Source organism: Apodemus sylvaticus, chromosome 5 (genome assembly GCF_947179515.1).
Source record: "Apodemus sylvaticus chromosome 5, mApoSyl1.1, whole genome shotgun sequence".
Classification (NCBI taxonomy): Eukaryota; Metazoa; Chordata; class Mammalia; order Rodentia; family Muridae; genus Apodemus; species Apodemus sylvaticus.
The window spans coordinates 103,635,632-103,661,265 of NC_067476.1; the positions used below are offsets into that span (position 1 = coordinate 103,635,632).

Consider the following 25,634-nt stretch of genomic DNA (forward strand, 5'->3'; position numbering starts at 1 on the left):
TTATTTGTTAGTTTGGTCCACTTTATTGAAAAGATTTGTTTTCTTTATACATACCTATTATGTCATTGTTTAATATAATATGTATTCTCAAATGTAAACACATTTTTATAAAGAAAAATGCATAAGAGTTTTCATAATTTAGACATTTTGGTACACTGTTTCCAACTATATTGCTATGAAATTATATGCATCTAGAACAGCAGTTCTCAACTAGAGGATCTCCCACCCCTTTGGTGGTCACATGTCATATATCCTGAATATCAGATATTTACATTATGATTCATAACAATAGGAAAATTATAATTATGTAGCAACAAAATAATTTTATGGTTGAGGGCCAACACAGCCTGAGAAACTGTACCAATGAGTCTCAGCATTAGAAGGTTGAGAACCACTGCTCTGGAAGATCATGTACTGGAAAGCAGGTCAAAACTACAGTGGGTGTGGGGTGTGACCTGAATAGGGTCCCTAATACATCAGCACTCCTAAACACCTAGCTATAGATAAGTTTAGACTATTCTTTCAGGTTCTATGATATGTGTTATGATAGCTCTATCCATTCATCTTTGGGTCTTTTACAATAACCACCAGGGAAAGAATTAATCAATGTAATTTTAGAATTTTGTAAAAATTCTATTTTTAGTCAATATTGTCCTTTGCCATCAGAAATAGATTGATTTAAATATTAGGTTGTCTTTCATTTCTGTAAGTTAATGGATATATTAATGATCAATAAAATGGTGTGAAACATCTGGACACCCCAAAATCTGAATGTACTCTGAAAAGGTAATCAGAACATCTCATTGTACTTTGACAAGTTATCTGAGTGTCTTTCCAAAGGCTTGTTTAATACAGAGCAGTTTATTCTAAGACAAATAGTGTTTCTGACTGACTTAGGCTGGCTTAATACCAACGTATTTGGGAGCCAAGCAGTGGTGGCACATGCCTTTAATCCAAGTACTTGGGAGGCAGAGGAAAATGGATATTTAATTTCAAGGCCAGCCTGATCTACAGAGTGAGTTCCAGGATGGCCAGACTACATAGAGAAACCCTGTCTTGAAAATATCAACCAACCAACCAACCAAGTAACCAAAAAAACAATAAAATAATGGATTTTGGTTTCTGTGGGCCATCTAGCTTGGTTTTTGGCCACTGGCCTATTAAACTTTAGTAGAGACTCATTTGGTTTTTTTTTTTGTTTTTGTTTTTGTTTTTGTTTTGTTTTCCCGAGACAGGGTTTCTCTGAATAGCCCTGGCTGTCCTGGAACTCACTCTGTAGACCAGGCTGGCCTCGAACTCAGAAATCCTCCTGCCTCTGCCTCCCAGAGTGCTGGGATTACAGGTGTGTGCCACCACCGCCTGGCTAAGACTCATTTGTTTGATAGGAAAAGTTTCCCTCTGGAGCATGACTAGCCTTAGAAGCTTGAGGGTTGTTTGGGGGTTAAACAGAAACTTCAGGGGCCACCACAAGGGTACTTCTGTGGCCAGTCAGGTTCTGGAACATGTCACAATCTACTTCCACAGTAAGCCTTTGGAGCCCCAGATGTGTCGGGGTGAACTGGAACTGAGTATGCAGGCTGCTTCCTGGCCACACAGAACCCAATCTGAAATAAAGTTAGAGATGAGTGTTAATTCTCCTCTGGATCATTGCTCTACTGATCTCCACGGGTTGTCCTTCCTGGCCTGAAGATATGGGGCACGAGGATATAGAAATCTAAGTAGATTGCTGGGAAGCCAAAAGTGATCATAAGGTAGAGAAGACAGGAGCTTCTCTATACAGAGCAACTGTGTGACTCAAGACAGCATCTGTGATTTGGTTTGGCTCTGTTCTTGGTAATAGTACTGGCAGTGTGTTTGGCAAAGGTTATAGTTTTACACTTCTGCCTGGAGAGCACAGTGAGTCTGCAGGCATAATGAGGGAGTGCCAATGAGCCAGCAGCTTATGGCTGACCTGCCTGGACTATGGTAGGTAGACTTTTCAGTAACTAAGGAAATGCTGGGGACTTTGCTCCACAATTGGTCTGGAAGACCATAAAGTCTAGGTAAATGTTCATGGGTCCCCCTCTCGTTTTGTTGGCAAGAATGACAAAATTTTATGATGCTGTACCCACTGGTACAATAATTGGACCACCTTCTGGGAAGCTCAGTGTTGCCTTTGAACTGTACCCAGCCAGGAGTGAAGTAGGCAAAAACGAAAGAGGATGCTTGCAACGTCTAATACCACCGAGGGGCCTAAAATACACAGGAGCTCCTAAAAAATCAACAAGAATGATGGCAAAGACAGAAGAAAAGCAGCCAAGACAGAGACAACCAGAGAAGAGAAGATGGAAAAGGAGAACCAGCCTGAAGAACAGCAAATAGGAACAGTAAGACATGGATTTCTGTTAGAAATTATTTTTTCTGACTGGAAAAATAATAGTTGGATATTTGTCAGAGAGGTGGGGAGAGAAACTGTCTTTTGGTGCAGGAGGGATCCTGCTACTAAATCTGATAAGATCTGGACAAACCAGATCATGTCCTATGACCCAGAAATTCCATTCCTGTACAGATATAATCCCCAGCATCATCAAAGTTTCAAACAAGCTTAGAAGGGGGCATGCACAAGACTATTGGCTGTGAAACTCTGTGGTGTCAGAATGAGAGGTATTTGTTGCCTATCATTATGGAGCAGTAGGAGACACACAATGGAGTATTATGGAGCCCAAGAAATGGACTTCACATATACATGAAAAGAACATTGAAAAGAAAAAAAAAACCCAAAGCATCTGTATAAGTTAATGAATACACATTGTACATTGCTAAAGAGCCACACATGGACATGGAGGGTGGTGAAGAGATTAGAAATGAAAGGACTTTGACTAGAATTGTGTCTTTTGGTAGTGAATAGGAGAGCTTCCTTATTATACGGAGAGCCAGAATGTCCTATCTGTGCGTTCTCTGGTACCAGATCTAACCTCCCTTCTTCACTGCAATACCTAGGCTGTTCTTGGATGACCAGGACAGGTGAGGAGGGGTTATATGGGGTCCTCATAGTCCCCCTCATCCTCTCCTCCTGTTGACTTGGTGGTTCCAGAATGAGCTAGGCCATTTGGTAGCTTTAATTAAACTTCTGAAGCTATCTGCTTTATCTCCAGTGATATGGCAAAAAGATGTTTTTTAAGTCAGTGAGTCCAAACCAGTTGAGATCTTTTGGTGGGATAAGAAGTTTACAGTCTTAGCCTGGAGGTGGAGGGGTGGGATACACCTTTCATCTCAGCATTCAGGAGGCAAAGGCAGGCAAATCTCTGTGAGTTCGAGGTTAGCCTGGTCTACAGAGTGAATTCCAGGACAGCTAGGGCTTCACAGAGAAATCCTGTCTCAAAAATAGAAAAACAGAAAAAGAAGAGGAAGAAGAAGAGGAAGAATACAGTCTCTTACCCATATCTCTTTTCTCTGTGAATCAGTCCCTTTCCGAAAATGGAGATGATGCAGTTCTGCATGGGGGTGTCTAAGGAGTTGCGCATTCTAACTGAGGCAGTGAGGGGCTGATACTGGGCTACTCTCTTTGGCATCTGTGGGAAGAGGCAACACAGAGAACTACTGATGGACTCTGGGGAAGCAACAGTCATTGATTTCAGGTGTCTACCAACCTGCAACGACACACCTTCTCTAACAAGACCACACCTCCTAATCCTTCCTCAAACTCTTCCACAGCAGCCCCGAATCCTAGCAGCTAAGAGTAACAGAGTTTAGAGCGGGTACCCACCTCAATGATGAGATTTGGTCTACCGATGGCCATATCTTCTTGAGCGAAGCAGGTGAGGCTGGTGTGGGAGTGCCTTGCCATCACTGTGACTCTGAGAAAGCTGTTCTCAGGTGGGTTTTGGTCAAAATAGGAGAAGGACAGGCTGGTGGATATTCTTAGAACTGCAACATACAATAGGCAAGTCAGTACCAAGTATGGAGTACATGCATGCTGGAATCAAACCGTAGCTGCACCTACGACAAGGGACTTAGGGTCTCATAGAAGACAGAAAGATGTCGCATTCCCATGGCCACTCTGTTCTTTTCCAGGACCCCTGCTCCATTACAACCTCTACCAACACTTTTAGCAGACTGTCTCACTGGGGATGTAGAAAAGCTCCTATGAGCTAGATCGGGCCATAAAAATGGTAGGATAACTTGTGTTATGTGACACTGTTCAAGGTAGTGCATATCTCAAAACTCGCCACATAGCAGTTGCTGAACACACGCTTACACAGCCCTGCCCCTTCTCCCATTTGCCTTCCTTTGTCACAGAAAATGTTAAAAGATCAACTGGGACTCTCTCAAGCTCTGGTTCCCACTCTCAACCTGCAGACATAGACATGTCCCCTGCTGTTACCTTTCCCCAGGGGATGTTCACATAGAATCCTATGCTTTTAAAAATATGGGCCCCATTCTCACCCACCGCTGACAAGCTGTGTAGCCTCAGGCAACATGTTTAACTTCTCTGGGTCTCAGTTTCCTCTGACGGCAAGTGGGACTAAAAATGGTACTCACCCCATCAAGTTGTGAGAAAAATGAGATAAAGCATATACTGCACTCACCACCATCTCCAGCAGATATCAAGCACTCAGTAAGGGGAGTTATAATCATTCCATCGGTTATTTGCCCTGAGACTATGCTGTCATTTATAACCCACCTCTCCCAAAGCTTCAGTTTTTTTTTTATATATTATTTACAGCATATAAACAGAGTCACCTTCAAAATAAACCAAAGGATCACACGATCCTCTCCCCAGCAGCTGTACCCTGGGTGACTATACACATAGCCTCTTCCCATCATGCTTTAGGAAGAATTCCACTTCGTGAGTTGAGTTTGTCTAAACCCCAGGGAGCCAGCCTGGGCCACTTTCCTAGTCTGTGCTCTTTAGCCAGGACAACTCGTAATCTCTCTCTCTCTCTCTCTCTCTCTCTCTCTCTCTCTTGTTTTTTGTTTGTTTGTTTGCTTGTTTGTTTTTTCGAGACAGGGTTTCTCTGTGTAGCCCTGGCTGTCCTAGAACTCACTCTGTAGACCAGGCTGGCCTCGAACATCTCGCGATCTCTTCCGACTTTGTGTTTCCCTGTCCCCTTAGACTCCTTTGTCTCCCTCATGTTTGTTCTTTCCCCAAATCCACAATTGCTGATGTGGCTAAGGCTCTCTCCTTGCATCCGGTCCTCCAGCACCTAAGTGCCTGTGCCTGGACTCTGAGTCATTCCCTCTGTGCTGGGACATCTATGTCTGCTCTCCACACGGACTGAATCTCCAACTCTGTGTCTAAATCTCGGCTGCCTGCTGCCTGTCAGAATACTTGGCTGTCTCATGGGCTTTTAACAAAACATGCTATAACTAGATTCTTCTTCCTCCCAAAACTTGCATTCCCCTCTTCTAGTGGCTCATGCAAACCATGGGCAGACACGCACATTCACAGATCCAGTTTCTCTCACCTCTGGGTTATGTCGTATTTCTGAGTGCATTAGGATTGTGAAGTCTCCCAGAGGCTTCTGTGTCCAGCCAAGGTTAAGAAGGGCTGCTCTGACATGACCCCCTCCATTCCATTTGGTCAAAAGGTCTTTTTTTTAAACATGGACTTCTGATAACACTGACACTACTAATGTAAACTTTTTACTAGCCCACTGTTACCCAGACAACAAAACTCAGGCTCCTGAGCATGACACACAAGTCTGTCTGACTCTCCTGCTAACTCACGCTATGCTGGGCAAGGCCCAGTGATGGGGAAAACAGAGGCCTAAACTGCTACAGTCCTGAGGACTACCTTGTTCCTCAAGCTTGCTTGTGCAATGAGATTTCCTCAGGAGTTCTGCAAATTCTGATGTTTGTGTCTACTGCAGAGTTTTTTTGTTTTTTTTTTTTTAACCTTATTTCCTGGAGTATAGCCTAGGCATAGAAAATTCCCAGGTGACTACAGTGTGTGACCAAGTTTAAGCAGGATTGATGGACTTCAGGGAATCTTATCCCTAAAATACATAGAGTTTCTGAAGAGTACCCCTGTGTGACCTCATCTCAGATGAATTAAACAAGTATCTAAAAGAGAGAAGGGACCCCTGCACATCTTCTCTCTGTCTGGAATGCTTGGTGCATTTTTTCTGACTATCTGTCCTTTCTTCATTCTTCAAAACAGCCTTTTGCGGATCATCTGGGTGCAAACTGCCCCAACCTGGGCAAGGGGCTTCCTGTCCTGCCCTCTGTCAGGCTCCCCAAATGCTTTCTTACTGCCAGGGTGGGTCGTGTACTTATCTGACTGCATTTGGGACTGGGATCCTCTTAGTGTGTCAGAACAAATGTATATGATTGATTGAATGTATATGTGTTGACTGAATGTTATGTGAATGTACATGTGTTGACTGAATGTTATGTGAATGTACATGTGTTGACTGAATGTTATGTGAATGTATATGTGTTGAATAAGAGTGAGCACCAAGTGACTAAAAGCTGTCTCTGGAGACTCAAGGGCGGAGCCTGAGAAAGAACCACATGTGTGCAGGGTGCCTGCTGGGGCAGGGTGTCTGCTGGGGCAGGGTGTCTGCTGGGGCAGGGTGCCTGCTGGGGCCAGGGTGTCTGCTGGGGCAGGGTGTCTGCTGGGGCCAGAGAGGTTACCCTGGTTGGGTCCGAGCATGAGGAACTGCTTCTGCATCCAGAGGCCAGTAGCAAGGACTCCATTGTAGTACAAAGCCTGGGCCCCAATCACCAGCTGCACCTCCTTCTCCTTGTCTGTGGGGTTAATCAAGGTCACTGAGAGCCGACCATTTCCTCTCAGAGGGAGGGAGCTAGGTGCTTCCAAGAACAGGTGCAGAGGCTCCCCAGGCTCACAACTAGGAAGACACATGCCATTGTCTTTCCCAAGTTTCATTCTTTCTTTTTCGACTCTCTCCAGCACCTCCTTTTCTTGAAGAGATCCTGCAGAATAAAAGAGAATAGAGAGTACCTAGTAGGCACAGATCCTTCTGATAAAATGGTTAGAATGTATTTACCACTTCTGCTCAAATACCAGAATCCTAAAAAGCTTTGCAGATGCCTCAGGCTTTGATTTTGCCTTTGCACAAGGAAAACAGATTTTGTGATCGTCAGTGCTGTTGCTGGAGACATTTTTTCAAGAAACTGACTCTCTAAATGTTAAGAGACTTGGAATTACTCCAAGGGCAAAGGAGCTGTGTAATTTATTTTTGAGTGGGGAGATAACAATGTTCTCATGTCTTAGAAAGTGAAAGTGAAACGGGAAAGGGAACTGTGGTGGAGACCAGAACCAGGGAGCCGCCATACTATGGGCAAGAGGTTTGGGAGCTGCAGGATTACCCAGGCTGTGAGGAAGACAGAGTCAGGCAGGGACAATGTGCTGTGAAGGGGAAGGCGCAAGTTACAAGCATCCCGATTTGAAATGATAGATAAAAATGCTAATAGAGAGAAATAGTTGGTGATCTTGGAAGAGAGGGAGAATCAGGTAACTTCCTCTCCCTCAGTCCTGAAAATCTTCTTGAACAAGGCTTGGTGTTTAGTGTTTTGTTTCATAGTAACAGTTTTCAACTGGTGGCAATTTTGACCCCCAAGAGGACATATGTAAAAACATGAAGACGTTTTTGGTTATCAGGACTGGCTGGAGTTGGGGACTGACATCTCATGAACAGAAGCCAAGAGAAGACAGCAATGCATCCTGCAGCTCCTACAGTACAGAACTGTCCAATCCGAATCAGCAGCCACGCCAGCCAGACTTGAGAAACCTATTTTTATTTGGAAAAGCCTGGGGCTTTTTCTGGCCTTCATGTGTCCTCCCTTTCCCTTCCTCGAATTTGCTGTTTAAGGTAGCTAGGCCAGTTGCCTTGGCTGGTCAGTACCTGCAGGATACTTGTAGTTCTGAGTGATGTCTTCGCAGCGGTCACTGCCCACGACCTTGGTGCTGATGCAGTTGCCCACGTTCTTTCTGTTGGAGTTGGTCAACTCCAACTTCCCATCCTCACAGCACTTCCAGACCACACACGACGCATTTACTGCAGCAAAGAGCTCTGGTACTGCTGGGTCCAGCTGCAGCTCCCCCTCCTTGACTGCTCTGACTGGGACCAGACTGCAGGGTCCCAGGACTGCGGGGGAGAGAAAGGGCAGGTGAGCAAAGGAACCACACTTGCTCTCTGCTCTGCTTAGGGCTTTAGTGTCAGGCCTCGTCCTGAACATTATTTTTCCTTCTCCAGGATCAAGGTCAGAGGTAGGAAGTAGACAGGATTTCTGAGAAAAATCAGAGATGAAACTCACAATTGGCTGGGCAGTGGTGGCGCATGCCTGTAATCCCAGCACCTGGGAGGCAGAGGCAGGCAGATTTCTGAGTCTGAGGCCAGCCTGGTCTACAAAGTGAGTTCCAGGACAGCCAGGGCTACACAGAGAAACCCTGTCTCCAAAAAACCAAAACCAAAACCAAAAAACAAACAAACAAACAAAACAAAACAAAACCTCACAATTATGCAGTTTTAGGTCCTGGCCTATACCAAAAACTGGACAGGAAGGCCCTCAGAGGAACATAATTAGTTCCCTGTCTTAATACTAATGTGCTAGGGACAGGCCACCTTAACTGCTTCCAGCATGCCAGGCCCCTGGCAGGTCTGCTCCAGGTCAAGGAGCCGCCGTTCCTCAGCCGCCTGAGTTGCCCTCTGCAGGCCCGAGCTTCCCTCTGCAGGCCTGAGCTTCCCTCTGCAGGCCTGAGCTTCCCTCTGCAGGCCCGAGCTTCCCTCTGCAGGCCCGAGCTTCCCTCTGCAGGCCTGAGCTTCCCTCTGTAGGCCCGAGCTTCCCTCTGTAGGCCCGAGCTTCCCTCTGTAGGCCCGAGCTTCCCTCTGCAGGCCCGAGCTTCCCTCTGTAGGCCTGAGCTTACTATTGAGGCCCCTTTCACCCCCACACAGACAAGCCCTCTCTGCCCCCCACAGCCATGTTAAGATCTTGGGCCTTCATTGAGATGGTATTTCCTTGCCCGTGGCTTTAAGTGGGCCTAGTGTTCATGCGGTCTCATGTGATAACTGACATCTCTACCCCCTGAGCCTGCTGGCACCACTTCTGCTTCTTCTGTTTTAAGAGGGTGAAGACCCTCTCTGGATCACACACTGCTCTTAGATCCTTGCAAAGGGCCCCTTAAGCTCTTGCAGCCCTGGTTGGTCTAAGACCCACCCTCAGGCTTTACCTTCAACTCCATCATTAGGAGCTCTTGGGTGCAGAATCTGCCATCCACCATAACCCTGGAACAAATCAGGTCTGTTCATCCAACATTCTACAGAAGTTTGGAAGATCCTAAAGGTAGCAAAAGCAAAACTTCAAGTGGGGGAAAGAAAAAAAAAGAGAATATGGAAGAAAAAGAGTCTAGGAATGTGACCTTAGGGAGCTGTTGGCATGGGGAGTGAGGACACTGTGTAAAACCAGCAGTGACACTCCTGAGAGGGGTTAGCACCCCACCGCTGATCCCCACCACCTCCTGTAAGAGTCCTGAAGGTCTGCTCTTAGCCCAGGGTTCTCCAAGTGTGGGGGTTCACATAGAACTTGGCACTTTCTGGTCTAGAACCCTAAGTCCTTTAGGCTTCTCACCAGATACGCCCCTTCTGTCCTTCTCCGTTCTGGAGTCCCTCCTCATTGTAGTACTCATCCACCAGCAGGCTCCCATCGGTACCTTGGGCTGAATCAAATGTGGTAACAACTCGAGCTGGGATGCCCAGGCACCGCAGCACTGCAAGGAAGAGGCATGGGATATCAGAGGCCAGAAAAGCCCCAGGCTGGACAGGGTCTGTCTTAAATGACAGGTGACATTGTAGAAAGAGAAGGATTCTACACTGAACTGGCGAAGGCTGGTAAATGATGCACAAACCACACAGCACAGGAATATAGGTCAAGAGGGGAGCTGCAGAAGCACTAGGCTTGCCCTGTAGGGGGCGACTTTGAGAGCTAGTTTGTAAATGAGCTCAGATTTGCCGAGGGGTAAGAGAAGCCGCAGCTGGTAGGGAAATTGGTCAGAGGACTGCTTTAAGATGCAGGCTAGACACTACAGGAGTCCAGAAAGTGACCTGTGTGCTGCCTGCCCTGTACCTGTGCAAGCAACAGCAGCAAACACCCATGCCTGGGTCTCATACACGGGTCGTCCTTGGCCAGTGAGCCATTGTCTCAGGATGGGCACGCTGCCTCGTCGTTTATACAAGGCACCTTCCCGGGCAGCCTGGGTCTGTGAAATAGGCAGGACACTCTTCTTCTTGAGGGCATGCAACTGTTGGGGCAGATATGGTTGTCAGTGAGAGTCCTGTGGCTGGACAGCTTTTTTTGGGGGGAGGGGGGAGGGCAGCAAAGAATGCTTAGTGCAGCTTGCCAAACACGTGACTCAATCCCCGGAGTTTGTTAAACGCGCATGCTCCAGGCTCCAGCTTAAATTTTAACTGCCTTATAACCTCAGAGTCAGACCCAGGGCTCTCTTCATCTAAATCATTTTTCATCCCCAGCCACTGGGTGGAGTATCAGAGTTGGTTCTACTGGTCCTCAGCTTCCCCGGCCCTGACTCCTTCAGTATTGTTTGCCCCGGGTCCTAGAGGCCACTTATCTCAAGCCTCTTCCTTCTTGCAGAATAGCCTCAATCCTACACCCTGCTTTGAAAGGAAATAGGGACTGTATTACTTCTCTGAGAGGGTTTTGTGGACATGGTGTGCTGGCTAGTTTTATGTCAACTTGACACGAGAGAAGGGAACCCTAATTGTGAAAGTGCCTCTATAAGATCTATCTGTAGGCAAACCTGTAGGGCATGTTCTAAATCACTGATTGATTGATAGGAGGGCCAGCCTATTGGGCGGAGCCATCTCTGGGTTCTTGGTCCTGGGTTCTTTAAGAAAACTGACTGAGCAAGCCATGAAGAGCAAGCCGGTAAGCAGCACCCCTCCACAGCCTCTGCAGCAGCTCCTGACTCCAGGTTCCTGCCTCGGTTGCTTTCAATGGACTATGGCTCTAGATATGTAACTCAAATAAAACATTTCCTCCCCAACTTGCTTTTAGTCATAATAATTTCATAACAGTAGTATTAACCCAAACTAAGACACATGGGAAACACCAAGCCACCTTCATGGTTTCCGTGTTCTTAGGAACATTTAGAAATAAAACAAGATCATTGGATTACCATAGCCAGCACTGAGAAGGAGAGGGTATAGCTCCCCTCCTAGGGATCTAAGCCTCAAGGTCAGGAGGTCAGGGCTGGGACCTGACCTGGAGGCTTCGAGAGCTCTGAGGAAAGCCGGGTCATCCCCCCCCCCCCCCGGCTTTTGTCTTTGATGAACCCCGCTCCCTGTTCTTTGCCTTTCTCTCCCACCAGGCTCTACTCTGAAAGACTGTCTCCCACACCCGGGGAAGGGGACCTGTCCATGCTCTGAGGGCTTCCAGAGGCGTGAAGGTGGAGCCTCTTGAGCAGAGTGCTCATGGCCCATCGCCTCTCCCTCTGCTTGCCCGGCCTTGTGCTCACCAAGGCGCCTACCACGCGGGCCACGTGAGCAGGCTGGTTCCAGTCTTTCACTTGTTTGTCCACACTCAGTAAGTTCAGGCTGAGGTCCATGACGTCTCTCTCAAACTGTAAGGACAACACAGGGTAAGACAAGGCGAGGAAGGGTTTCCAGGCCAGGCGCCATCTCACAGGATTTGTTATCTTGTCCTTCTCTCAAGCTTGGGTCTTATATCTTCCTCACCTGCCTCAACGTCCGCCTTGGGTGTTCTGGCTCTTCTGTCTACCGTACCAACTGGCTGTGCACCGATGAGGTGCACCTCCACTGGTGGAAGATTTCCACCACTGCTTTGTTCTGTGGGCTGAGTTTCCTGATAGGGTGGGATCTCATGAAGATTGGATATTTATTTATTTATTTATTTATTTATTTATATACAGGGTCTTACTGTATAGACCAGGATGACTTTGAACTCGTAGAAGTCTGCCTGCCTCTGTTCCCAAGTGCTGGGATTTAAGGCTTGTGCCACTATCAGTACCATGCCATTTCAATTCATTTACTTTCATTCATTTGTACTTAGTGAATATCTAATGTTCCTACAGGTACTGGGCCAGGTGTGGAAGGCTCCAGGTAGCTCCCACTCTGGAGGAGTCCCTAGTTGGGATGTATGTGGCCCTTCAGGTAACCATAGCAATGTAGCTCAGACTCTAGGCGGCTATCCTAGATGGTGCAATGGAACAACTCCTCTGTCTTTAGGATTTGGGAGAATTTTCCAGAAGGTAGTAAGACAGGAGAAGTAGTTTTCCAAGGGGAAAAAGGAGGAAGCTAGTCCAAGCAGCAGCTGCAGAGAGTACAGTAATGTGGTCCAAGGAAAGGAGGCACCTCAGGTTGACAAAGGCTCTTGAACCCGCTGGCTTTGGCCTGAATGTTGACCATTATGTGTACCTCTTCTTCCCTAGAGGTCCCTATTACCTGGCCAAAGTCCCAGGGCTCTTCCTGAATGCAGCCAGCTGTGCCCAGGTAGATAAAGCCGTTCTGATTCAATACATATTCAGCCCGTTGAGCCTCGTTCGGCAGAAATACAGCATCATCTGTCAAGAAGCAGCAGAGGTTGAGGGCCTGAGGGCCTGAGGGGCTGGGTCTGTCCTCCATTCTCCAGGCCTCTGCCCTGCTGGCCCAGGTTGGGTTTGGTTTCATCCCTCTCTCCAATCCCTGGACCTAATTAACATTCAGGAGGGGCCTTCTCACTGTTCACTCAGGACCTGGCCCACACACCCTCTGTCAGTCAGGGTGGGGCTAGGAACAAGCCGCCCTTAAAAGCCTTGTGCTTTCCAGAAGAGATTTGCAAATAAGAGCCTTACTGGCTCAACTGGAAATCCTAGGGAGTCTCCCAGTGGCCTGTTAAGTCGTACCTAAAAGACCAATTTGTAACAACACAGAAGTGTCTCAGGGGAGAAGTGAAATGAACACAGCATTTAAACACAGGTTAAACAGGGTAAACAGAGGGGGCACACCAGGAAGGAGCAGGGTTCAAAAGAGGAATTCTGAGCGTTGGGCTTCTGTGCTGGGAGGTTCTCTGTGCCTGGGTGACCACAGTCCTTTCCTACGGCCTCATCTGAATCTATTATCCAAGCACCAGGCAGAGCATCTTGAAGAGACTGCAGGCCAGAGAACAACTTTGGCTTGTTAGTCCTAGGCATCCACCTTGTTTGAGACCAGATCTCTTCAGCACTGGTAGGGTAGGCCAGCTGCCAACAAGCTTCTAGAGAGTCTCCTGGGTCTGCTTCCCATCTTCCTTTAAGCACGCTGCTGCGTCCAATTTCCCTTTGAATTCTAGGGATCTGACCTCAAGTCACCGGACTTGCCTGGCAACTCCTTCCCCACTGAGCCTTCCCCTCACTCCTCGCTACCTTTTAATGAAACCATTGTTCACTGAGGAAGCAGCATGGGGTTCAGCTTTCCTTGTCAGATTTTCTCTCATCCAGGCAGCGTGTGTGTATGTGTGTGTGTGTGTGTGTGTATGTGTGTGTGTGTGTATGTGTGTGTGTGTATGTGTGTGTGTGTGTATGTGTGTGTTTGTGTATGTGTGTGTGTGTGTGTGTATGTGTGTGTGTGTGTGTGTGTGTGTGTGTGTTCATGTGTGCATGAGAGATCATGTACTGTGGGGTGGCTAGACTAGTTTCTAGGAACATTAAAGGAATGTCCAGACCACCAAAAGAGTTTCTAGGCTACAGAAACACCGAGCACTTGAGAGCTGCCCAGGCGTCCAGTATTGTCTCTGCATCCTGTGTGCTGGGATTAAAAGCATGTGCTACCATACTTGGCCCATTGGAACCTCTCTCAGTGAGCAGAGGCAATGGCTCCCACTGCCTAATCCCTCCATAGCAGGGCGTCCCTAGGTGGAGTCCAATAAAGGGAGCAAGAAGGCAGGAATCCAAGAAGTGGAACCATGGGTGAATTCCTTCAGAACCCAATGCTCTCCTAGAACTGTCTTATTGGGACAATATTTTGGCTGCCAGGGGCTAGCTTTGAATGTAGACTCTGAGGCAGTCATCTGGGATGTTCTAAAGCCTCTGCTTTGGAAGGATGACCCCAAGATCTTCCTGTCAGTATGTGGTGAAAGGTGGGATCTCTCTCAGCAGAAGGATCCTGTAACTACAAATGAATAACAAGGGGCAAAAGACACCTGAATAGAAGAGTTCCCATCTATTGCTTTGTTTGCCTGAAACACAAAGGGAGGCCCTAAGCTGAGAGCAGGCAGGACTAACTTTAGGACGTTCTCAGCCCTTTAGACAGCTCATCATGTTATGGTGACCCCCCAACCATAGAATTATTTTTGTTGCTACTTCCTAACTGTAATGTTGCTACTGTTAGGAATCATAATGTAAATGTCTGTAGCTTTCAGCTGTCTTATAAATGACCTTATAAAAGGGTCATTTGACCCCTTAAGGGCTTGTGGATCACACACAGGTTGGGAATGACTGATCTAGAAAGTAAGGATAGGTACTGGAGGTTTCACCCTGGACAACAGAAGTCAAGTCCATTGAGTTCTGACATCATGGAGGAGAGAGCCTGGGACTTGGCTCTAGGTGTGAATCTGTAGGAACCCGCCCGAGGAAATTATTTTCTTTTCCCATATATCCCCTGGTGTGTCCCTGCCCTGTCTTATGAAGGGGGCCCTTCAGGCTGATGGTGAGATTATTGAAAGGAAAAGGAAGTGTGTTTAAGTCTTGAAGGTAGGAAAGCCAGGAGAAACTTTTCCATTCTCCTAATCAACCCCTAAGAATCTGCAGTGATGAGACAGGTGTGACAGATTTGAAAGGGAAAAAGACTCAAATCTCAAAATAAGAAGGAAAGACAATGTCCCACTGTAGCCTCATTTGGACAAACCACCTAGGTCCACTAGATGAATGGAGCTCAGTTTCAACCGGAGCTGTACTTTATAGGAGGTCATTTGATCCCAGTGGAGTCGCTTACAGGCTAGCTCAACTACAGGACTTTAGACAGGTCAGTGTGGAGAGGACCCCATAACCTGCCTTAATAACAGAATAAACAAGTGGAGAGAAACAAAACCACAAAATAGGGCTCCTTTACCATGAAGGTGATGAAGATAAGGACCCTCATAGCACAGACTCCTTTCACATTCTAGAGGAACTGGGCAATTCAAATTTTTGTGTTCTTTTTCTTTAAAAGTATTTCCTTTTATTAGACGACCTATTGACGCCTCAAAACCCAAGTACATCCCAGAGAGAGACTGGGAGAGATAGGAAAGAGACAGAGAAACCCCATCTCCTGAACAATTCATCCCTGCATCTCTTCTTAGTTCTCACCCTCCTTGTGTGTGCCTGTCGATGTGCGTGTCTGTCTGTCTGTCTGTCTGTGTCTGCGTATCTGTGTGTCTGTCTCAGTTTATGTACACATGGGTGCTCTGGTGTATACCTGTGTCAGAAGAACAGATCAGATCTCTTGGACCTGGCTTTAAAGGCACTTGCTGGACGCGTGGCTTGTTATTTATGATCTGGGATCCAAGCCTTTGTCTTCATGGTTGTGCCGCAAGCATTGACTGCTGAGCAATCTGTCTTTCCAGCTCCTCATTTCTCTTTTACTACAGTAAAGGGTAGATTTTTTAAATTCTTCTCAAAGGGTCCAAAATAGTCTGAAGCACCACCAGAGTTTGTCGTAAGATAAGTGTATACTTGTAACCTGAAGTCCCAGGGACACCAAGATGGGACCCTGAGCCTGAGAAGATACTTGTTGGAATTTAATGCTGGTGTTACTCACAGGGCTGCCTGTTGGAGCTATATCCCAGCTGTTTCCCTGCATCCCTGTGCATCTCAGACTAGCTTAGGTCCAAACTTACCTCTGTTCCATGGATTAAAGAGCAGTGTGAATTGGCCCAAGGGGTATTGTTTCTTTCTTGAAACCTGAAGCAAGAGTGAGTAGCGGCCAATGACAGCGTCCACGGGCGTGGTCACAGAGATGGTCCAATGTTGGTCATCTCTTTCCTTCACTGCTGCACTCCACCCTTTTTGGTCCCCAAGAGAGGAAATCGGGAAGATGGCTTGGGTCTTATCGGTCTTGGAAGGCTGCTCTCCTGAAAAGCACAGTAATAAATTGCTTATTTAGACGTCCAGGTCACAGGTCAGAGGTATAAATCAAGGTCTTACAAAAATGGAGGAGGTGCCAATTAGTTTTGAAGGAGAAGAATAGAGGGCTTTCTATAAATAGAAACATTAGAGGATGATGGGAGAACACAGGCTCTGAGTGCTTATGGATTCATGTCTATGAAAGGGTCACAATCTACAAAATGGGTGTAATAATGGTACAACCACCCCTCTGATCCAGGGGTACTGGTTCCAGGACCACCTGCAATATCCAAATGCAAGGTTGTTTATATCTCTTTATATAAAACACCATGGCGTTGTATTTTCTTACATATTAATCCTTTCATTATGTATGAATCCATATACAATGTGAATGCTGTATATAGTCACTCTGCTGTATGCTTTAAGAATTGCTGATGAAGAGGGAAAGACTGTACTCATTCAGTACAGGGACAATCTTTGCCCAGGTTGTTCCATCACAGTTGGCTGTGTCAGCAGAACCCATGGACCTGAGAGCCTGTGAAGGGACTAAATTAGGTATTGCATATGAAGAACTTGATTCAGTAGCTGATACATAAAACAGATTTCAACAACGAGTGCAGACTAGATGCTATATGTAGCCAGAGTTAAGCTCACTCAGCCTTTCCTACAAAGTTGCAGTCAAAAAGAAGCTCGTAATGCTGCTGCTTCTCTGAGAACTTCAGAATCAAAATAAACAGCTTTTCTTATGCACATTATCTTTTTTTTTTTTTTTTTTTTTTTTTTTTTTTTTGGTTTTTTGAGACAGGGTTTCTCTGTTTGGTCCTGGCTGTCCTGGAACTCACTCTGTAGACCAGGCTGGTCCAGGTTGGTCTCGAACTCAGAAATCCTCCTGCCTCTGCCTCCCAAGTGCTGGGATTAAAGGCGGGTGCCACCACCACCTGGCAGTGCACATTATCTTGTAAATGCTTACAATATCCCCTTATCAGACAGAGCAGGACAGCTTAAGGCCCAGCTACTGAATAAACCATTTGTCCCTTGGTCTTCTGAGAGGATACTGGGAAGAGATTCTCCCTCCAGATCCTTGAGTCCCCACAGTGGTCTAGGCCTGTCACACATACCCGTTTGTGCAATGAGAGCCACTTTCTTCAGAGCAGACAGAAATGCACGGGTTGGGGCACGCAACTTCAGGGTGATAGTGAAGGACTGTCCCCTCCTCAAAATAAGGCTCCGGGAGCTGATGGCTTCGGTGTGGTGATCCTCGTTGTTTTCTGCTGCATGGAAGTCACAGCTCTTGATACTCAGAGCTGTTGTGGGAAAAAAGCGAAGTCATAGATATGAGGAAGGTGAATAGAAGTCACTCTCCAGGAGTGGGGTTCTAGTCCCGGGCTCCATTTCCTTGTCACCTGTGTACCCTCAAGCAAGCAGCTCATTTGAACTTCAGTGTTCTTCTCTTTAGACTAACTATTCCTCTTTGAAGAGTTATACGAAATGAATGAAGTTATACACATATATACTTACATTACTGTGCTAGCATTTACATTAGCATAATGCGAAACATGTATTAAGGCCCATTAAATGTTAACATTTATTTCTGGCTCTAAATCCAAACAATGAATAAATCTCCAATCTTGCCCACTCCTCATGTCCCTCTTTTTTTGAGACAGGGACTCATGTGTCCTGGGCTGGTCTCCAACTTTCTGTATACCTGAGGTTGATGTTGAACTTCTGATCTTCCTGGATCCCCCTTCCAAGTGCCTGGGATTGAACACTTGTGCCTGCTAGGTGAGCACTCTGCCCCCGAGCTACATGACTAGTGTCACATTCATGTTCTTGAGAACACAATCAGATAATATTAGAACTGGTTTGAGGCCATTGAGTCAAATTCTCTTGCCTTAAAGATGAGAAGAGTGAGGCTGAGACTAGAATCAACTGACCTGAGATCACGTGTGAGTTTTGATCTAAAAACACCATCTCATGACACTTGAAAGGAGGCAGATGAGTGTATTGTGAGCCCACCTTCTTTGATGGTTGAGTTGGACGGGGTGGTGGAAGGGTGCGCTGTCACATGATTTGAACCAGGTACACTGGGCCCATACAATAGCCATAGATAGAGCATCATGGCATAAGCTATTCTTCAGAATCCTTTGGACTCTTGTTCTGTCTGGAAGGCTTCCCTGCTTTACCTGAAAAGTGCCTGTTCACCTTCCAATACCGAGTGGCATTGCCTCTAAAGCCCCTGCTGACTTCTCCAGGTAGAACTTGGCCCCACTTTACAGGGATCACCTACCACTCCCTGGCCCTCCACCTTGTGAGCTTGTAGAGAGGCTGTGTTTATTTCCTTTCTGTATTCTCTGCCCAGCAGTATGCTGAACACAGTCAATGTTTGCTTCCTCCATGACAGGACATGATCATGGAATCATCCATAAGAAGAGTTTCTCAGACATGCTCGGGGCTCAGGCTGCGCTGTCCTGGCCCTCACAGCGGAGGTGCCCAGACTTTGTACATCCTCTCAATCTGCTTGTCTTACTGCTTTATGTCTGTCTGTCCACTCTGTTTGTGTAAACTGGCTCCTATTAAACTTTGAGGATGCGGACCTCAAGATTTCCCAGGTGTCTTTAGTTTCTTTCTATTGTATAAAACACCATGTCCAAAAGCATCTTGGGGAAGAAAGGGTTTATTTCATCTTATGTAGTCCATCATCCAGGGAAATTGGGGCAGGAATCTGGAGGCAGGAACTGAAGCAAAAGCCAGGAAGAAGTGGAGGAGCTCTACTTACTGACTCACTCGGTCTGTCTTCTTTTATATACTACCCAGGGCTACCTGCCTAGCACAGCACAGCCCACAGTGGGCTGGGCCCTCCCACATCAATCAACAATAGAGAAAATGAACCACATGCTTGCCCACCAGCCAATCCAGAGGGGATGACAGTCCTAGCAGCCAAGAACTGGGTTAGCTTACCTTGCCCCATGGCTACAGGGTACTCAACTCCAAAGCACAGGAGATGCTGACCTCTCGTACTGTTGCCTCAGAGTTCTCTCTCCAAATCTATCTCCACACTGGCGAAGACGGTGGAGTTCTGTTGGTTTAAAGCCTCTAAGAAACTTATTTCCCTCACTCCTCCTGTGAGCCTGCTAATAGGTTTCTTGACTCCTACTCCCGCCCTGGTGCTATCTCCTAGGCCAGCTGCTGGGAGTGACCCTTTTCTCTTTCATGATGTTGCTGAGGCAAGAGGCCTAGGCAGGCCTCTGTCTGTCAGGCTAGAGTGAGAATCCCCAGAAGACCTGCTAGCTGGGAACAAAATCCCTCAAAGCCTGATTCTTCAATGACCTCAAGAACCCCTCAGAGATATTTTCTAGACAACTCTAAATGCTGCTGTATGAATAATGGGTCCATACCCAGCGCTGAATCTCCTGCCTGAAGTAAATTATGCTGATCATATGTGTCTGTGATCCATCTGTTTGAACGAGATAAGGAAATAGAGTCTGTTGAAAAAGAAAATGCAGTAGCCAGGGCTACTCTCTTTCAAGACGACCTGCTTTGGGACAACCAACCAGAGACAGTTTAGAATTGTCTGGGACTCGGTGTTAGTCCTTCTGCTTCCTTCTTGGCTTTTAAGGATGGAGTCACAGGAGAGGGCCTCCTGTCTGCCCCTCCTGGACTCACTGGCTCTTGGCCTGGGCTTCCCAGTGTGTGTCCAAGGGAACACTCGGGGTAGCTGGTATGTGAGGTGCCTGTGGAAGGACACAGAACAGGCCACACAAGCACTATTTCCTGTGGACAAGGAAGCTGGAGTGGCTTGCTTTGCTGTTTACCCTTTTAAAACTATTAACTATTATCTCCTTGAAGAATAATGATTAAAAAAAGAGAGATAAAGGAAGAAAGAAATCCTACTGCCTCCTAACCCCCAAATAAGACATTTTCCTTAAGAACTGAAGAAGCTGAATTTTTATTATTTGATTTTTTTAAAACCTGGAAACCACAAATCTAAACATGATGAGAAAAGGTGACTAGGACCTGGCCAGCACCAGCATCCTGAAGCCAGTATAGTAGCTTTCATACCTGTGATTATTGTCTGTTGAAAATGTACAGCTACAGTTGGAAATGTAATTAAAGCCCTAACTTACAGAAATGAACAATGAGAGGTGGAATATTCAGAAATAAAGCCAAGGAATGTGGAAGGCCTATGAGGAAAACGACTGAAGGGCAGAAGGAAGATGTGACCAGATGCTTGCAAGCTTGGATGGGAAGCCTTGGCATCATTAAGACACCAAACTTCCCAGGCTGATCTTAAGGCTCATGATCCTGACGTTCCAGCAAACCCATCAGAACAACTGTCCTTTGAAACCAGGTAGACCGATTTTAAGTTTCGAAAGGAAACGTAAAAAGCAGAAATGACATGTGATCAGGGTTCCTAGATAATAAAATGAGGTATAAGAGGAGATGTAGAGAGTCAGGAAATTAAACAGAGGTGTGTAGTAATGGGGGATGGGGAACTGGGGGTAGCAACCAGAAAGTCACAGATGCCAGGAAAGCAAGAGCCTCCCAGGGATGACATTAGCTGAAAGACCCCACAAAGGGGAGGAAGAACCTGTCTAGACCATCTCCAGAGGTTAGGCATGGCCCCCGGTTGAGAGATGGGGCCACCCACCCATCTCCAAAATTTTAATTCAGAATTGCTCCTGTTTAAAGGAAATACAGGGACAAAAAGTGGAGCAGAGACTGAAGGAAAGGCCATCCAGACAGTGCACCACCTGGTATCCATCCCACGTGCAGACACCAGATCCAGACACTATTGTGATGCCAAGAAGTGCTTGCTGACAGGAGCCTGATACAGCTGTTTCCTGAGAGGCTCTGCCAGATCCTGACCAATTCAGATGTGAATGCTCACAGCCGACTAAGCACAGGGACCCCAATGGGGGAGTTAGGGGAGGACTGAAAGAGCTGAAGGGGCCTTATCTGGCATCAGTGGGAGGGTACACACACACACACACACACACACACAGAGGCAAAATACCCATATACATAAATTAACAATTAAAAATTTATTCTTTTAAAATGATCATTTGTGTCTATGTCTGTTGTGCCTGTTTTCCTGAGTGTATGTGTAACACATGCATGCAAGAGCTGAGAAGATCAGAAGAGGGCTTTGGATGCCCCAGAATTGGTTATAAGTTATAAACCACCATGTGAGTACTGGGAACGGAACCTAGGTCTTCTGTAAGAGCAGCAAGTGTACTTAATCTCTGAGCCATATCTCTGGCCCAATTAAAGTTAATTCTTTTGATTCAGCTGCTCTACCTAGGCAAAATGAAGTTTATACAAGTATACGCAATACATTGATACTTAAAAAAGCCAACAATGGAAAATAACCTAAACATCCACAAATAATATGTTGTTAGATAAACAGTGATGCATGAATTTAGTAGAACAAAGGTAAACAGAAGGGGACCACTGACTGTAAACAGATATGGAACAACTTTCAAGCAGTATTATTGATTTAAAAAAAGTGAGACATAGAACATTGAACAGTGTAAACTGCTTCTGTATAAAGGATGGATATATGTGGGGAGGATATGTGTGTGTTCTGAATAAAGGAATATATGTGGGGAGGATATGTGAGTTCTGTATAAGGATATATGTGGAGGGATATATGTGCTTGTATTTACCTAGAACATTTCTGGAAAGTTCCTGCATTTGGACAAGGACATTCAGTGCCCAGCAGTAGGTTTTCTTCATCATTCTGTACCCTTGTACCACTTGTACCACGAGCATATTTATATATTAATATTAAAACAATCAAAACTTGCAAGAAAGCCGGGCGGTGGTGGTGCACGCCTTTAATCTCAGCACTTGGGAGGCAGAGGCAGGCGGATTTCTAAGTTCAAGGCCAGCCTGGTCTACAGAGTGAGTTCCAGGACAGCCGGAGCTATACAGAGAAACCCAGCCTCAAAAAACCAAAAAAAAAAAAAAAAAAAAAAAAAAAAAAAAAAAACTTGCAAGAAAAAGAAAAGTCTTACTAAGCAGCCACATAGAGACCTCCTACCTGAGCGGGCAATGGGCAGAGCTGTGGGCTTGCTCCTCTTGGTGGGTTTTTCTATGTTTCAAACCATTTAGCAAAGACAATCTGCTGTAGTGGAAAACCCATGAGACCCTCACAGTATATAGTCTCTGGTGGTTTCCATGGGGACACTTTTAGAAGAGTATATTCCACATATATTCCCGTAATGAGGCAGATGCCACTATGGCTTGGTTTAACCAGGGAAGGTGGAATATGTCAAGAGGAAGGAAGGGTGACCCAAAATGTCCATCCTGCTTCCTGTGACACCCACACCTTCCCACTCCCCGGCCCTCTGCGGAAAACCAGTCCCCAGCTGGTGTGTCCCAAAGACTGATTTGTTTATTCAGCCATGAGGGGGGAACATTTTGACCACTCTTGTGTACCAGAAACTATATTCGATTCTCATAAATTAGATCAATGTTTGTTTTTCTGAGCCTGGAAGCCTGTGTTCCAGCAGGGGGAGACAGACACTTCTAGATTCCTGGAAGGACTTGTCAGTCCAGTCTGCCTTTGAGATAGGTGTGAAGTGGAGGTCAGGATAGACTTCCTCATGAGTAGTACTGAGGCTGAAAAGCTGAGAGGATAAATAGGCCCTGGCTGGCTGGGTGCTGGGGAGGAGGTGGACATGCAGAATCACTAATGCAGAAAGCAGGTGAAAGTCCAGGATGCATTGAGTGTTTGCTATTTATCCTCAGAGCAGGGGGAGACCATCAAGCTATACTTAAAGCAAGCATCACTAAGTCATATTTGCATTTTAAAATGCCATCCCATGGCTAAAATAAATAGTCTAGAGGGTTAAGAGAGAGGAAGTTGACCAATAAGAGACATCTAGTATTGGTTCAGGTGAAAGATAACAAGGACTTCATTAGGGAATGGTGATGGGAAATGTGAACAGATTTGAAAAGAAAGATAATTGACAAGTTGTATCAATGGGAATAGAAAGGGCAAAGAATTCTTTCAGCATGACTCCCAGGCTCATGTAAATTATGCCGGCACTTGCTTTACAAAGCACTTCGGTGTACATCATCTCCTATGATCTCAACCTCAGTTTGTAAGCCAAAGAAGGGACCAGCATCTCAATTTTGTTGATATAGGGAATACATATTTATGAATGAATGAATTCACAAAGCCGTTAATTAATATGCTACCTAGTTTCAGAATTTAAGACAGCTATTAATAAAGCATGACATGGGGCTAGAGAGATGGCTCAGTGGTTAAGAGCACTGACTGCTCTTCTGAAGATCCTGAGTTCAATTCCCAGCAACAACATGGTGGCTCACAAACACCTGTTAGGGAATCCAGTGCCCTCTTCTGGTGTGTCTGAAGACAGTTACAGTGTACTCATATACATAAAATTAATAAATAAATATTTAAAAAAATAAAGCATGACATGACAGAAGAACATGCAGAGTAATGCCAACAGTGAAGGAGTGAAAGCGCTCTAAGACAGAGCCATGGATGTGGTTAAATGAGGTACAGCATAAACTGCTGTCCACATGCCACCCACATGCTGTCCACATGCCATTTACATGCAGTCCACATGCTTACCACATGTCACCCACATGCTGTCTGCATACCACTCACATGCTGTCCACATGCAGTCCACACTGCTGCCCACATGCTGTCCACATGCCACCCACATGCTGCCCACATGCTACCCACATGCTGTCTGCATGCCATCCACATGCCACTCACATGCTGTCCAAAGGCTGGGTTGTTAAGGCTTTAACAACCTCTCAAAAACCTAGATTCAAACTGAGGTCAAATCTCTCTCAGTGTGGAACATATTAACTTGCATCCTGTCCACCATGGAAAAGGCTCTCTATTCCATCTTTTCTAAAAATGTTCTTATAGATTTCTGCTTCTGGAATAAGCAGACCAGCTTGCTGTAATCCGTTCTGTGGAGAACCAGCAAAGCCACATAAAAGGTTGAAGCCATCACGGGAGCCTGGCTGGGTCCAGGTCTTAGGAGGACGGTGCATAGCCGTGGTCTTGACCCCGACACCTGCCTTTCCATAGACATTTGCTGATTCATGGTCGGCAGGTGAGTGTGTGGGAACCTGAGATCATCTGGCAGCCTCACAAAATGGAGTTCTAGGCTCTCCAAGGATGAAGGGTCCCAGGAAATACTTCACGATTTTGACTGGGGCCAAAAAGGGACTCCAGGAGAAAACAGTAGATAGGGAAACAGAAAGCAATTTTATTTTATAATTTAAAAGATTTATTTTAATTAATTACTTTGTTTTATGTGTGGGTGTTTTGCCTGCATGTACAATCTGGGCACAATGTGTGTGCAGTACCCAGGAAGATCAGAAGAGGGCACCAGATCTGGAGTTATAGGTAGTTGTGAGCTACCGTGTGGGTGCTGGGAACTGAACCCAGGTCCTCTGCAAGAACAGCCAATGCTCTTAACTACTGAGGCATCTCAGGTCTAGAAACCAGTTTTAAATCAGCACCAATTACAATGTTTTACCCCTATTCAAACTGACAGAGAATACTCTTTAGAGTAAATTAGCATCATCCAGAGCCTGGTGTTGAATACAGAACTCTCTCTCTCTCTCTCTCTCTCTCTCTCTCTCTCTCTCTCTCTCTCTCTCTCACACACACACACACACACAGATTCACTCATGTTCTCAGTCTTAATGGTTCCTAGATACCCTGGCTAGGAACCCTGACATGGGAGGAAGGGACTGGGCTCCAGGACGGAGAAGAAACAAGCCTTCCACAGCACTGGCCTTAGCTTTTTAGATGGCTACCTGAAGACTTCCATCACCTACCACTCAGCCCATGTGTTTCCCACTATTCGCTCCCTCCTACTCTGACCTCTAAACATCCAGTTTGCAGTTCCTGGCTGCTTCACCCAGCCTCATTGCTTTCTGATCTTATACTATAATTTTGACCATCTCCTGGTATTTTAGTTCCTCATTATGTCACTTCCTCCAGGAAGCTTTCCTTAATCTACAGTTTGAACTGAGCTGCTTTACCCTCTGTGCTCCTACAGCACTCTGGTTACCTCAGTGATGGTTCTCAGCACTCTTTGCTAAAAATCTCCTTGGTGAGTGAGAGGGCTTAGTGGGTAAGGGTGCTTGCTGCCAAGACTGATGACCTGAGTCATGTGGTAGAAGGCAGTCACTTTTGACTGCCATATGCATGCTATGACATTCATGTGGCCACACATGCATGCTCACATTTGCACACACATGCACGTGTGCACACTCACGTGTGCAAACACACACACTAAAATAAATGTAAAAATGTTAAAATAAAAAATTAAAAGTCTTCCGGGAGGTGGTGGCGCACGCCTGTAATCCCAGCACTCTGGGAGGCAGAGGCAGGCAGATTTCTGAGTTCAAGGCCAGCCTGGTCTACAGAGTGAGTTCCAGGACAGCCAGGGCTATACAGAGAAACCCTGTCTCAAAAAAACCAAATCCAAAAAACAAAACAGAACAAAAAAACAAAAAACAAAAAAAAAACAAAAAAAAGTCTTTAAAAATCTCCCACATGTTTTGCATTCTTCAAGTGCCTGTGCTTGAGCTCCTT

The 25,634-nt window shown here is 46.0% G+C and overlaps 1 protein-coding gene across 1 annotated transcript; it reads right to left on the reverse strand.

Annotated features, from left to right (window-relative positions):
- On the reverse strand, window positions 1–19,395 carry Epb42 (erythrocyte membrane protein band 4.2). The gene is made up of 13 exons (XM_052183361.1): window positions 18,995–19,395; window positions 17,155–17,340; window positions 15,811–16,044; window positions 12,423–12,541; window positions 11,477–11,581; window positions 10,069–10,243; window positions 9,574–9,712; window positions 9,176–9,282; window positions 7,851–8,093; window positions 6,619–6,918; window positions 3,746–3,906; window positions 3,418–3,551; window positions 1–1,604 (listed from the first exon to the last, which is right to left on the reverse strand). Exons 1-13 carry the CDS (start codon window positions 19,002–19,004, stop codon window positions 1,442–1,444), a joined length of 2,076 nt encoding a protein of 691 aa, XP_052039321.1. The 5' UTR covers window positions 19,005–19,395; the 3' UTR covers window positions 1–1,441.
- Window positions 19,396–25,634: the final 6,239 nt, after the last annotated feature.